General features: G+C 36.9%; 1 protein-coding gene across 2 annotated transcripts; it reads left to right on the top strand.

The window, feature by feature from the left end:
* Positions 1 to 131: 131 nt before the first annotated feature.
* Positions 132 to 8,949, top strand: csf1a (colony stimulating factor 1a (macrophage)). Of its 2 annotated transcripts, none has more exons than XM_027144367.2 (10): positions 132 to 249; positions 363 to 465; positions 2,481 to 2,594; positions 2,722 to 2,784; positions 3,273 to 3,443; positions 5,376 to 5,565; positions 5,740 to 6,471; positions 7,197 to 7,381; positions 7,535 to 7,584; positions 8,363 to 8,949. In XM_027144367.2, the coding sequence occupies exons 2-9, from the start codon at positions 433 to 435 to the stop codon at positions 7,574 to 7,576; spliced, it is 1,530 nt and encodes a 509-aa protein (XP_027000168.2). In that variant the 5' UTR covers positions 132 to 249; positions 363 to 432; the 3' UTR covers positions 7,577 to 7,584; positions 8,363 to 8,949. The 2 variants fall into 2 exon arrangements, with proteins under 2 accessions (XP_027000168.2, XP_027000169.2); XM_027144368.2 differs by having other exon boundaries at positions 218 to 249; positions 366 to 465.
* Positions 8,950 to 14,886: the final 5,937 nt, after the last annotated feature.

Raw genomic sequence — 14,886 nt, 5'->3', positions numbered from 1 at the left:
CCAGTAGTCTCCTGTCCTACCTATATGCACATATATCTGCTTCAACTGTTTTTATCTATAGCATCAGTGCTGCTGTTTCGTTGCTGTTTCTAAAATTTCCTACAGAGGATGATTTCTTGTAAAATACATGATGTCAAGGAAAAGAAGAGGGTGGGAGGGACGCAGCTGTGCACATTTTACTGGTGCCGTAGGGAGTACAAGCCTTTTCACATATTCATCCTGTCGGGAGAAGATGCACTCTTTGACTGAGTAAGCATATAAAACTTATAAGTTTCTTTAGTCCTAGTAAATAACTGAAGTTAAGGTTTCTTTTGACCGTGAGGAGCCTACCTGTGACTTGCTCTTTTTTCTTCCAAACAAAGAAGAAATGCAAAGGAACTCTAATGTATCTAAATGTGGACTTCGCTCAATCTCCTTGCCTAAGCCAGCCAGATGAACACACACACTACAGTCAACAAGGCCAAGGTAAGTGTCTGAAATGGAACTATTTCTGGTGTGATGCATATGTTGGACCAGAAACATCTCTCTGCTCTCTCTATCTTGATTGGAATATTGAATATTGAATGAATACTGAATGAATATGGTTCTTCATTCAGTCTGTTATATATTCTATTTTTTTTAAACATTCCAAATTATCTGACGATGCTACTTTAAGTACTTAAAAATGGTTTTCGTGTTAAAACTGTACTAATGGGTTACATATGTATGTACATATGTTCTTAATTCAGTCTGTTAACTTTTCTTTTTTTTTAAACATTCCAGATTATCTGATGTTGCTATACCAATCCACAGAATTCCACAGATAGAAATGTGCTCAAAAGTTTAAGCTGAAAGCATTAAGACATGCATTTCTAGCCTCCATATTGAAAGCAAAGTAATTCCACTTATTTTTAATTTCATTTAAAATCATTTATTTGACTGTTCAAAGGGATCATATTTACCCAATATTAGATATGAGAGAGACAGACTCCCAGAACTCATGTGTTCAGCCCACATATTTTTCTGTCAGTTTTCTAAAGTGAAAAACCACAACACTAGGAGCCAGAGAAGAATGTGGTTTGAAAATCTGAACGAATAAACATAAGACTCATTCTTTTGGCATTGGTTATGAATTTGTCCAGTAAATGAGTCCAGTTCCCCTTCTTTCGGGAAAATGTTCGTTAGTTTAAGAATTTTGAGTATAATAAGCATGCAAGATGGCACAGTGTAAACATGATTCTGATGGGATCAGCCTTGCATAATATTAAAATGATAATGCTTTCTTTATGATATATTCCAGTGGAATCTAATGCCTGTTTCATCTACAAAGGTAAACAGTAGGCTATAATTGCACGATTATAATAGAATTTCACTTGTAGGCAAAGCAGAAGTGAAACTAACATTCAAACCATTTACCAAAGTCCATTACAAGCATATCATATAATCACTCCAGATTAAACCCACAATGCAATAAATATTTAAACAGACCAAGACTTTTTATAGCTGCAAGAGTGAAAAAAGCTATGAGATTGTGCAGTTATAACAATATATGAACAAAAGTATGTGGATAGCTGACCATTACACCCATATGTCATTCGTCCGCAAACTCTTCCCATAAGCTGGAAGCAAACAACTGTATAAAATGCTTTTGCATGCTGTAGTTTTGAGATTTTTCTTCAATTTAAGATATGTTCCTGCATGACAATGCTCCTGTGCACAAAGTGAAATCAATGACAAAATACTTTGTCAAGGTTGATGTCTGTGTCAGTGGCCTCAACAAAGAAATGACCTCGGTGCCAATGAATACTTTTACATTTACATTTCCAGGATTGGGCAGACGCTATCTCATTTTTATACAACTGTTAGGGTTAAGGGCCTTGCTCAGGGGCCCATCAGTGGCAGCTTGGTGGACCTACAACCTTCCAATTGGTAGCCCAACACCTTAGTCACTCAGCTACCACATGCCCACTTTCGCTAATCGCTAATGCTCTTTTAGCAGAATGAACTCGAACATCTGTTGGAAAGCCTATCAAAAGAGTGGAGGCTGTTACAGCACCAAAATGAGAATAAGAAGTTCAACTAGGATCAGATGTCCCCAAACTCTTTGCCATATAATAATAATACTTGGGATTTTCATGAGCATTAAAAAGTAATGTGATTCAACATAAAAAACCTCAAACAAATATTTTTGCAATTAAATTTTTTAATGAATTTTTGCAAAATTCTGAAGGCTTGATTTATATATATATATATACAAAATAGCTACAATACAATTTAGTACTTTTTTCAGAACCCCCTGTCACTGGGAGTCTTTTTATTTCTTTGTTCTTACATGTTCATCTTGTTCTTCTAAAAGTAGCTATGGTAGTAAACAAATACAGAACTTAAATCCTTCATGAAAGCAATTCATAGAAAATGTATAGATATTTATGCATTTTATAGAAAAAGCAAAGACTGTTTAAGTGCAATTCCATCCTCATGTAACTGTTTTATATGTGAAGATAAGGCATCTGTGCTCCTGCCTTGTCCTGTGCTTGCAATTGGCCTCTGGTGCTGTTCCTGGTCCATGTCAATATTCTGTGACTGAGGAACATCTCCTGACTTTAAGAAAACTGGTAAGGCTTAAATATTGGTGAACATAATATGCAATTGAAAAAAATAAAATAAAGTTTAATTTGTGTCTGGAAGAAAAGTTGTGTTATAGCCAGTAATACTGTATTTCTTCTAATTGTTTAATTTCAGATTATGAACCAAGTCCAAAGTGGCTGCTCTATATCCTTTAAGTTTACCGAACGCCAGCACCTGGTATGCATGACATGCTTTTATGTCTTTTTCTTCTAATTGAATTTAAAGAAGTACATTCATGACAAGCTTTTCACACAATTGTCTATAACATATATACACAGTTTTATGGTAAGCAGGGAGCTACAGTATCACTTGCCAGGTAGTTTGAACCTGTAGAATCAGAAAATTCTGTTTTCTAAATTGTATTTAGAAGATCCATTAGTGATTCAGGTACTGCTGTCACATCTGTTTTTTCATTATTTCTTCATCTTAAAATGTTAGGCATGTTCAGCCATTCCTGAATATAATCCCAATACTTTAAATATATTTTAAGAAGCTAGTATTACAACTAACAGTAAAGTATCACTAACATTACAGTTTGACTTCAGAAGGAAATGTCATAGAGAAAATTGTCAAATTTTGATTTCAAATTTCAAATTTTAATACTGCAGATTTGTGAACATTAAAATGTACTGTATCTCTTGCATATTCTTATTTTGTCTTTGCAGAGTGATGTCTGTTACATTAAAGCAGCATTGCCTCACATCCTGGACCTTTTGCTCAAACACTTCACATATGAAAATGGTTCTGATAACTATTACTACACAAGCTCACTAAAGGACTTGATCCACAACATTTATTCCAATAAATGTGTCCCACCTGTTAATGAAGAAATCGAGGTAATATTTCAATTATATTTTTTTCTGAATATCATTGTAAAATATAGGTCTTAATTAAAAAAATAATATTTAAGAATCATCTGTGAAAGTGAAAACAAGTTGTAATATGAAGAGATATGATAATGTGCACTGTTCCTCTTACCTCATTTTTTCCTCAGGTCATGTTAGGGATTTTTATTTTTCTTGCTAGTGTCACCTCTGTCTTGTTAGGGCTCTAAATACAGTAGAAATCTGGAATTCTGTAAACCTTCTTCTTGATGTTTATTGTTTAGAGATATATTTTAAGTAAATAAATAAGTTAATCAGCAGTAACTAAAAAGGGTACCATTGACTTACCACAATGTCCCTGGAATTCACATTACGCAAGGGGAAATGCCAGCATAGTCATAGGCATGGTGAATTGTGGATCTGAGTGTAACATAAACACCGTGGCCAGGACCAGACACCTACTAAGGTTGAATGAATGAATCTTTAACCTCAATTCAAGTTTCAAAACCAAAAAGAGTCAATGGACAATGTAGCTTAGTGGATAAGATTTTGGACTAATGATTAGAAAGTGTGCGTTCCAATCATACTGTAGGTCCACCAAGATGCCACTGATAGGCCCTTGATCAAGGCGTGTAATGCTCAGTTGTATAAAATAAGTCACCCTGTGTATGGTGTTTATACCAAAATCATCATACCACACAAAATGGTACACCATCATACCACACAAAAATCATCAGATTTTCGAGTATAAATCATATTTTATCAACATATTGGCCTTTAATATGAACTTATATTTTATATTATTTCAAGAGAAATCATGTAAAAAGCTTTTTTCCGAGATTTCTGACATAAACACACTGTGTCCTATCATGTTTCATGGAAACAAGGTGAAACAGCCCTTTTCAAGCTGGTCAGATGTGTGCTTATAGAAGATTTCACGAAAAAACATTAATAACTCAAAATGGCACTTGCCGCTCAGAATGCGTTACCGCCCCCATATACAAACAGCGCTGCTAAACTTCTTTTCTCGAACTTCAAAATAAAAGTACCACTTCGATGGTCGGGGAATTTAATGGTCATTTACACCCTGTATAAGGGCATCGGCCAAATGCCGTAAATGTAAAGTGACTTTCTGTGTTATGAAGGTAAATGTGGTTTGATATTGTGGCTCAGGGTATTCAGGATCAGACTCATCACAGAAAGCTCATAAATTTTGGTTTTGTAACTGTGGTTACAAAAATTGTGCTCTCATCACCGTGTCTTTATGGATAACCTAAAAAGGGGTTTATTAAGGAAAACAACAAACACATCTAAAAATATTGGGAAAAACAAAGGAACTGTGATAAAAAAAACAGAAACCAGGAGACATGACAACCCCAAAACACCAAAACACAAGGACTCTGCCAAAGCACAGATTGTAGATAACCGGTATAAATAGGGAGGGCAATCGTGGAAACACAAGGAACAAGTGTGCAGAGGAAAGGATTGGATTTAGGAAGGGGCACTGGCTAGTACTGTACATGTGATACACAGAACAAAATGTTGGCTGACAATAACTAGAATAAGCCTTTAAAAATGTTTGTATAAGCCTATGCCAAATGTCATGAAGGCTTTAGGTACTGTAGTTAGGTATTATGAGTTTTAGTGTTATGGAGCATCATGAACAGCATTTGCTTTCAAAGTTTAATCAAACTGCAAATCAGTAAAAATTGGTTTAAAGTTCATTTTAAATGCTAATTAACATTTGTGGCTTTTATAGCCACAATATGACTTATAATAACAGAAGATTTTCATATAGGGCTATTTAGGGGGGGGGAAGAACTGAGTTAAATAAATATTAACACATATAGATATAGTCTGACCATAGATATGAACAGAGCATTTGGTGGCTTTCCAGTATTGATTACCAGACATAACTGCATTTCTGTGTTATACTCTACTTAGGAAAATCCAGTGACGTTTGCCAGACTATACTGGTCTTTGCCCAGGGAAGGTCTAGAAAAAACAGAGGAGGTATTTCAGATGTACAAAAAGCTGATGAGTGAAAATGACAAAGCAGTGAACTGGAACTGTGAGGATGAGTATGCGAATAATGTTTTAGAAGCCACCACTGTGCTTCCCACCCAAACTACAGGTAACCATCAAAATACTTTACTAGTAGGTATGATGCACTGACAGATGGCAAAAATGAAACACTTGATTGTTTTTTCCCTATATTATTGGCTAGAATGCTGTTTTTAAAGTAACTTGCTATAGAATATCAGACAAAGATATAAATATATTACAACGTCTTCCTGTTTGGTTTTAGGTACCACAGAGTGCGAGTGCTCTTGTCCTCACACTATGAAGGCATTTTTGTTCACCACATCTGCTCCAGCTGCATCCCCATCATCTCCCCACACCCAATCAGGAGCGTACACCTTCAAGAACAACTATGAAGAACCTAGCGCACCTGAGCCTGCAGACAAAGTTAAAACATCAAACTCAACTCCAAATCAGATTTCTGCACTTTCACCATTTCCTGGTCCTTTAAGACTGCTCACAAAACCTGAACTCATTCATGAGGAATCTACAAATTTCATTACTTCTTCCACTCCAAATGTGATGGATAACAGCAGTGACTCTTCTGTAGCGATGGGGAGTGATGCGCAACCAGTTACATCCTCTCCCATATCATCCACAAGTGAATTAACAAGCATAACAACAGGAACTGATCTCTTATCAGCAACATCACAGCCATCTGAAAAAAACAACACACCACTAATTTCTAAAAGGGACCCAGTGCTTTCCAAGAGATCCTTAGATAACAGAGATCAAGGAATGCATTCTGATTCCTCCCCCAATCTGCTCTGGAGCTGGATTACCAAAGGAATTAGGGTGAATAAGATGGTCAAAGTCTTAGAAATCACACCGGGAGAAACAGAAAACCAGCCTGTTGATCATGTTGAACAGAACAGTCCTACACAACTACATATTCACATGGACAAGTCCTTACTAGGGAATGTGTTTAAAATCATCAGCAAGGATCCAAACTGCAAAGGTAAGGTTGAAATGCCATTATAACTCCATTTAATACTGAATATGTTCAGACACAGGAACTAAATATGTTCATGACGGGAACACTGCAATTCTGCTTCAATGGTTGGTTACATGCTACTAGATACAGATATTCTTCATATAATTTTAAGCATACTTCATATAATTTTGTCACACCTACAAAAAAGTTTCTGAAAGGCAAAATCTTTATGTAATATTCTGCATATAATCTATAACTGTTCCCCCAAATGAACAGCCTGGAGAACGTTGAAGATTTATGCTACCTTCAAACATATAGCCAAATGCAGTGACAAATCCACAAAAGATCATTCATTTTCAGTGAGAGCTGGCAATATCTGGCAACGTGAGCGAAAGCAACCATTGGTGACCAGATATGGTCATGTCAAGCGATGACCTTTATGCAAATGTAGAGTGACTTGTTGCAGTGATTACCAATGAGAGTGTACGTGATCTGAGCGAAAACGCCATATCTCTCTTCATATTGTTGCATATCAGTGGCAATAAAACTCTTTGTTGTCAAGTGGAATGATAGTTGCTCCTCCCACTGATAAACATTGTTACTATGGCAACCAGAGGTAGAAACAGCTACTAACAACTTACTGGCAGTACAGTGACTTCCAGTGATAAAACTGCTGTATGTATGAATCTAGCATTAGATTTTTCTTTGGAACCCTTTATGATTAGATAAAACTTATTGGTCTTTCTCAGATTCCAGATGTGATAAGAGCACTGAAGACAGATCAGATCAGAGTTCCAGAGGCCGTGTAGAGAGACACACTGGGGAAAAAGAGTACCATCTTGTGCACATCTCTGTGTATTCAACATTCCTGATTACAGCTGCTTGTGTATTACTGCTGTTCATCACTGCCGTTTTCTACTACAAGCAGCAGCGGGTGAGATTTTACTTTTTTGGCATGTGTTGTGGTCTCCTGCCATCAAACAGTGTGTTTATATATGAAGTGGAAATGAAAGGCGTGTAGCATACAGAACCTTTCCAGAATTTTAACGTTTTGTTGTTTGTTTTTCTTTTGTTTGTTTGCTTAAAGATCAAGAATCTACAAAAGGAAGTCAGGACTCTACACCTATGAGGAAACAGGTGGGTTGCTACATATATTCCTTCTTTATATAAGTATTTTACATGTGATTTCTGTTCTCTCTCTCACTCTCTCTTTCTCTCTTTTTCTCTCTCTCACTCTCTCTCTCTCACGCTCTCTGTCTCTCTCTCTGTCTCTCTCTGTCTCTCTCTGTCTCTCTCACTCACTTCTCTCTCTCTCTCTCTCTCTCACTTTCTCTGTCTCTCTCTCACTCACTTCTCTCTCTCTCTCTCTCTTTCTTTCTCTCTATCTCTGTCTCTCTCTCACTCACTTCTTCTCACTGTCTCACTCGCTCTCACTTTTAAATTACTAACATGACAAACAGCTCATTGAATAAATGGATGCTAACAATTTTCATAGGGAGAACAATTCTCACTGGAATTCATTAGAGTGCCTAATAATTCCATGACTGTGGTACTTGTAACTCTTCCAACACTGAATCTAAGAAAGCTTTACCATCAAAAAATGTGTTAACCCAAATCAGGAAAAGGATTTCATTATTTCGGTGTCCCTGTTAACAATGCTACAGCTTGCTTGTAGATGAGTAACAGGTTTGAAAGCTTTTTTTAGTATTGAATTAGTAAATACGAGTAGATTCGCTAGAATCTATACTATTGGTAAGATGACATTAAAATACATTCTAATTTAAATGAATGGTTTTATTCTTTTATATGACAAACAGGTTTCAAAGTCACCTCATCAGTCCTACTATAGTATTATAAAAAAATAAATTAAAAAAGAACAATAGAACTAAACTTTTTTCTTTCTTTTGATCTTCAGGAAATTCGGATGATGCTGCTTCCTGTTGAACATGTGACTTGTGGAATATTTCAAATATTTCATAGGAGTGACTGTGTTCATTTAACAAGGTTGAGTGAATGTTGTGGAACAGAATAGTGTACATTTTTCATAAAATAAAACAGATTACTAATATTAAAGGATGCTTTATTCATAGCACAAACACACACAGACATACGCATAGCAAAAGCAATATTATTTTTTTAAGTATTATTATACAGTATATGAACTTAAAGTTATATTGGGCTTAGACTGTCATAAAATTAAAAATGCTGTGTTGCAGATTATTATTATTATTATTATTATTATTATTATTATTTTATTTTTTTATTTTTTTTAAAGTTATTTATCTACAAATGCACAAACCTTGTTGTGAAAGACACATTTATTGCACATAAAATGTTTAAAATGTTTTTTTGTTTTGTTTTTTTACCTTTTCTTATCTTGCAGAATGTGTTAAAAGTCTTTCTGATGAAACTTTCTGTATTAAAGCCTAATACAATTAGATAATAAGTGAATCTGGTGATACAAAAATATAATAAAATGATCACCTGGTTTTAACTAAGTAATTCAGTCTCTTGATTATTTGCTGGATTTGTTCAGTACTGAGCTTTCCAAGCTGCTAAGTAGTACAGGGGACCTACATGTAAAAAGCTTAATTTCAGTAAAAAAAAAAAAAAAGAAAAATAATAATAATAATAGTCACTTCTATTTTGTCAATAGTATTTCAAAGATTATATAGTCTTTTTAACAAGCATGATCACATTACCATGATATTACACTGGACGCTCCAATTAGCATGATAGTCTCATAGCCTCCTAATGCTGTCTTTTAAAGACACTGGCATAACCGAGTGTTGTGTATTCACGTGCAATAATAAGGCAATACACCGAGTACCAAACAGGTTTCTTTTACTGAACATTAGCAACATGTGCAACTTCACTTCTCCTCTCCTGCTACCCTTCTAGCTATCACACACTAGCTCAATCTAGTGTACATCTATTAATTAGCAGTGTAATGAGAACACAACACCGAGAACCTTGAGATTTGTTCATCAACATCTCCTCTTTTCACATTCTGTTTAGCAGACTGTTTGGACAATGAAGGTGGAGGTTAATGTAACACATAATGCAAGACTTGTTCAAATATGATGGGAAACCACAATTACCCATTCCATTTATCTGCATGTATCAACACTGTAAAAAGTACTGTAAGTTTCTTACATAGCGTAAAATAATCATTCGTTATCCAGTACATTTGTTCATTTGGCACAGACTTTAAAGAGAAAACACATAAAATTGATGCAGGATACAACCAAGTTGAAGGATAAGGATCCAACCACAGCAGATTTAACACGAGACTTAAGCACTGAGTACAACTATTTATACCACTGAATTAACTTACACTAAAAGCACACACTGAATCAGTGACCGGGATTCATGTATGAATGACTCTAGGCATATACCAATATTTGTTTTACTCATGATACAAAGACTCAACAGAATCTCACAAATTCTTTCAGTTTCAGTTTGCCACATCTGCTCAGTGAATGAATCACTTTCTCTGCACACACATCGAGAAAATAAAAAACAGGATGTTCCTTGGCTTCAGTTCAGCAGCTGTTCCAGCTGCAACTGAACTGCAACTTAGATTTTCTGTCTAATAGACCCTAGACAGATTAGCAACAAGACATCATCCACGCAATGATGCCTGAAAATTCCCCAGGGCTGGTGCATCAGCGGCCTGTTGAAGTCTGATCATCCATGACTATGTATCCACACCACTGTTATTAGACTCATAATCACTCTCATAGTCTGTCTAGAAAAATAAATTCTTAATGTGTCTGTCTGGTACCACAAAACAACTAAATATAAAATAAGAAATATTTTATATAAATATAAAAAAGAAAAACACTAAAAACTATTTCTTTTCTCTCGTCATTTTGACGTGTTTGTGCCCATGATAGCCTCAAATTTTGTGTTTTTTGTTGACAGGCGTTAGTATGGTCTTCTGCTTTTGTAACCCAACCACTTCAAGATTCAATGTTTTGTACATGCTGAGAGACTCTTCTGCCCTCTACAGACATAAAGTGTGATTACTTGTGTTACTAGATCTCGCCTTGCAACTTGAACCAATCTGGCCATTTTTCTCTGACACCTCTTATCACTCAGGTTTTTCCACCCACAGAGCTCTCACTCACTCAGTGTTTTTTTTTTTTTGCTCCATTCTGAGTAAACTCTAGAGAGTATTGTGGGTGAAAATTCCAGGGGATCAACAGGTTATGAAATAATCAACCCAGTTCATCTAGTATCAAAAACCATGTAATTTCAGGACACAGGTCACAGAGATCACACTTTTCCTTCACCCTCCATCTTGACTTGTATCTGTATGATATTTTTGCATTGCACTCCTGGGATATGATTGGCTGAATTGATAACTGCTTGTATGTGTGAGTGTACACAGAGTGGGGAAAAATGTGATCTCTGTAACTTGGCATTGCTGTTTCCAGATGGGCTGGTTTGAATTTTTCTGAAACTGCTGATGTAATTGGATTTTCACACACACACACACACACACACACACACACACACACACACACACACACACACACACACACACACACACACACACACAACTGTGTCTAAAGTTTACACAGAACGGTCTGAAAAACAAAAGACATTTTATGAGCTGAGTGTATGCAGGCTGAAACTCCTTATAAAGTTCATTATAGATCACCGGAAAATGACCTATAACTATAGTCTACAGCAACTCATGTAATCACTCTTTACACCAGTGGTAAGCAGAAAAGCATTTTAATGTTAAAATTAAAAGCATTTTAATTTTAAAATACACAACATATTAAACTTGGTGAACAGGACTAACATGAGATGTAAAACATGTGTACATCTGAGTTCACATGTGCAATTTCAGGTTACACCATCCATGAAATCATCAAGCATAAAAACAAACACAAAGTGCATAAAAATAGCACTCGCCAATAATGGAGAATCAGTGCGAACCTTGAACTGTTAGCACACTCCCGTTTATTGATATGGTGACCTTCAGTAATTGCTTCTGACCTTCTTGGTCACGTTTTTTTACTTTTAGAAAACTCTGAAAACAGAAAAGGCTTGTCTTTTAATGCAGGATGATCTACAGGTGCCAAGTCTACTGCTACATATTATACAGAGAGGGCTTAGTGCATCACAATCACCCGCGTTTTAAGTACGACTCCTGATATTTTCTAACAAATGTAGATTTCTTTTTCTTGGCAGTCATAGGCTCTTCTTGTGTCTTATCATTGGGCCTTCTCACCAGAGATGTTTGTGTTTTTTTACCCAGCTAGTTTGTGAGCTTAATTTTTGGTATCACCTGACTGACACCGGTACATGTTGAGTGCATCAAGAGGAACAGACTGATGTTATTAAAATGAAAAATATATTAATTGCACTTTTCAATACAAAACATCTTTAAGAGTGGAATTTTCAATAAAATGGTAATAAAATAAATGATTTCCTTTCTGTAAATGAAATTCTGTAAATCCTTTCTGTTTGCTGGCTTACAGAGATGGGTTCATGTAAACTTGCTGTTGCAATAGTTTGAGCTTTTAATGAAATCTGTTTTGGATTCATATTGGATGCATTAACATTGGTAATCTGGATATATTCCTGAGATTCAGAACACTCTCTGACCCACTCATTTTCTACCGCTTATCCGAACTACCTCGGGTCACGGGGAGCCTGTGCCTATCTCAGGCATCATCGGGCATCAAGGCAGGATACACCCTGGATGGAGTGCCAACCCATCTCAGGGCACACACACTCTCATTCACTCACACACTCACACACTATGGACAATTTTCCAGAGATGCCAATCAACCTCCAATGCATGTCTTTGGCCTGGGGGAGGAAACCGGAGTACCCGGAGGAAACCCCCAGGCACGGGGAGAACATGCAAACTCCACACACACAAGGCGGCCCCTGGAGGTGTGAGGCGAACATGCTAACCACTAAGCCACCATGCCTCCTAGATTCAGAACATGTTAAAGTATAAACCACGATCCGTTTGTTTGATTAGAGGCTGTTTTACTTTGAAAGTAAAGCAATCTGCTAAGTGCAAATGTACATGAAATCCCATATCATAGGTTAATGTAAAACGAGTCCAGCACAACCAAATAGTCCAACATCAAAAAACAATTAACATAGTATATAGTATATAAACTAATTTCTTAAGAATCTAATAAACATTTCTTAAGACCTGAGAGCACTTCTTTATCTAGCTGCGATATCATGCTGGCCTCCTACGTTAACATGTGGTCTTCTGCAATGGAAAAAAACAGACAACCCAAACTGACACGACGATGGTAGAGCCCCTTTTTTTTCAAGTTCAACTGACAGTCATATTTCACTTGTAAAGAAATGCTGTAAAATTGAAAATTCCTTCAAAAATAATGAAATGACATTTGCTTCATAAACTAATCTAGTATGAAGAACAAAGTAAACAACATAAAACCGAACATGACATCCCTGTGCCTGTAAAAAATAAATGGTAGTCCCAGCACAATTTCTATAGATAGATAGATAGATAGATAGATAGATAGATAGATAGATAGATAGATAGATAGATAGATAGATAGATAGATATATTTATTTATTTATTTATTTATTTATTTATTTATTAATAGATTGATAAATAGAGGCAGTTGAGTTGTCTATTGTGCTCTTTACTGTTAACATTAACTTAAAATTAACTTTAAAAATATATAATATGTAGATGTAAACAGGCTTCCTTTTACTAACCCACTAACAGAAATTGAGCTTTTGTGTGCTTAAGTCTGCACACACACACACACACACACACGCACACACGCACGCATGCACGCACACACGCACACACACACACACACACACACACACACACACACACACACACACACACACACACACACACACACACACACACCTTTAAAACCACCTGCTGACTTCATTCCTGTAAGATGTAAAGTTAGTTGGCCACTTTGTTATGTTCCTAAAACTACTGCTGAACAATGTGGCAGGTACATTATCCTGCTGAAAGAGATCACTCCGATGCGGGAATATATATATATTCCCTCAGCCTACCAGGGCAATATTGTATTAGTGATGTTTGAACATTTTGATAAGTAGCCCAATATATGTACAGTATCCCACAGAAGTGAGTACACCACTCACATTTTTATAAATATATTTTCATAAGACAACACTGAAGAAATAACACTGTGCTACAATGTAAAGTAGTGAGTGTACAGCTTGTATAACAGTGTACATTTGCTGTCCCCTCAAAATAACTCAACACACAGCCATTAATGTCTAAACCGTTGGCCACAAAAGTGGGTAATCCCCTAAGTGAAAATGTCCAAATTGGGCCAGATCAGCCATTTTCTCTCCCTGGTGTCATGTGACTCGTTAGTGTTACAAGGTCTCAGGTGTGACTGTGGAGCAGGTGTGTTAAATTTGGGGTTATCGCTCTCAATCTCTCATACTGGTCACTGGAAGTTCAACATGGCACCTCATGGCAAAGAATTCTCTGAGTATCTGAAAAAAAGAATTGCTGCTCTACATAAAGATGGCGTAGGCTATAAGAAGATTGCCAAGACCCTGAAACGGAGCTGCAGCATGGTGGCCAAGACCATACAGCAGTTTAGCAGGACAGGTTCCACTCAGAACAGGCCTCGTCATGGTTTGGCTCAGATGGTGTCAAGCGTGTGTGGCAGCAACCAGGTGAGGAGTACAAAGACATGTGTTTCTTGCCTACAGTCATGCATGGTGGTGGGAGTGCCATGTTCTGGGGCTGCATGAGTGCTGCTGGCACTGGGGAGCTACAGTTCACTGAGGGATCCATGAATGCCAACATGTACTGTGACCAACTGTAGCAGAGCATGATTCCCTCTCTTCGGAGACTGGGCCAGGGGGCAGTATTCCAACATGATAACGACCCCAAACACACCTCAAAGACGACCACTGCCTTGCTAAAGAAGCTGAGGGTAAAGGTGATGGATTGGCCAAGCATGTCTACAGACCCAACCCTATTGAGCATCTGTGAGGCATCCTCAAACAAGGTCTCTAAAATCCACCAGCTCTGTGATGTCGCCATGGAGGAGTGGAAGAGGACTCCAGTGGCAACCTGTGATGCTCCGGTGAACACCATGCCCAAGAGGGTTAAGGCAGTGCTGGAAAATAATGGTGGCCACACAAAATATTGACATTTTGGGCCCAATTTGGTCATTTTCACTTCGTGTACTCACTTTTGTGGCCAGCGGTTTAGACTGTGTGTTGAGTTACTTTGAGGGAACAGCATATTTACACTGTTATACAAGCTGTACACTTACTACTTTACCACAGTGTCATTTCTTCAGTGTTGTCATATAAAAAGATATAATAAAATATTTACAAAAATGTGAGTGATGTACTCACATCTGTGGGATACTGTATATATTGGGCTACTGATCAGAATGTTCAAACATTACT

Source organism: Tachysurus fulvidraco, chromosome 2 (genome assembly GCF_022655615.1).
Source record: "Tachysurus fulvidraco isolate hzauxx_2018 chromosome 2, HZAU_PFXX_2.0, whole genome shotgun sequence".
Lineage (NCBI taxonomy): Eukaryota > Metazoa > Chordata > Actinopteri > Siluriformes > Bagridae > Tachysurus > Tachysurus fulvidraco.
The sequence above is the reverse complement of the archived record's forward strand: the minus strand, read 5'-3'. Positions and strand labels throughout refer to the sequence as shown.

Bases quoted from the DNA above. Each gene is read 5' to 3' on its own strand.
- csf1a (XM_027144367.2), top strand. From the start codon at position 433: ATGAACACACACACTACAGTCAACAAGGCCAAG. The intron at 2,595-2,721 runs GTAAGGCTTAAA...GTTTAATTTCAG, and splicing joins TCCTGACTTTAAGAAAACTG to ATTATGAACCAAGTCCAAAG. The intron at 2,785-3,272 runs GTATGCATGACA...TTGTCTTTGCAG, and splicing joins TTACCGAACGCCAGCACCTG to AGTGATGTCTGTTACATTAA.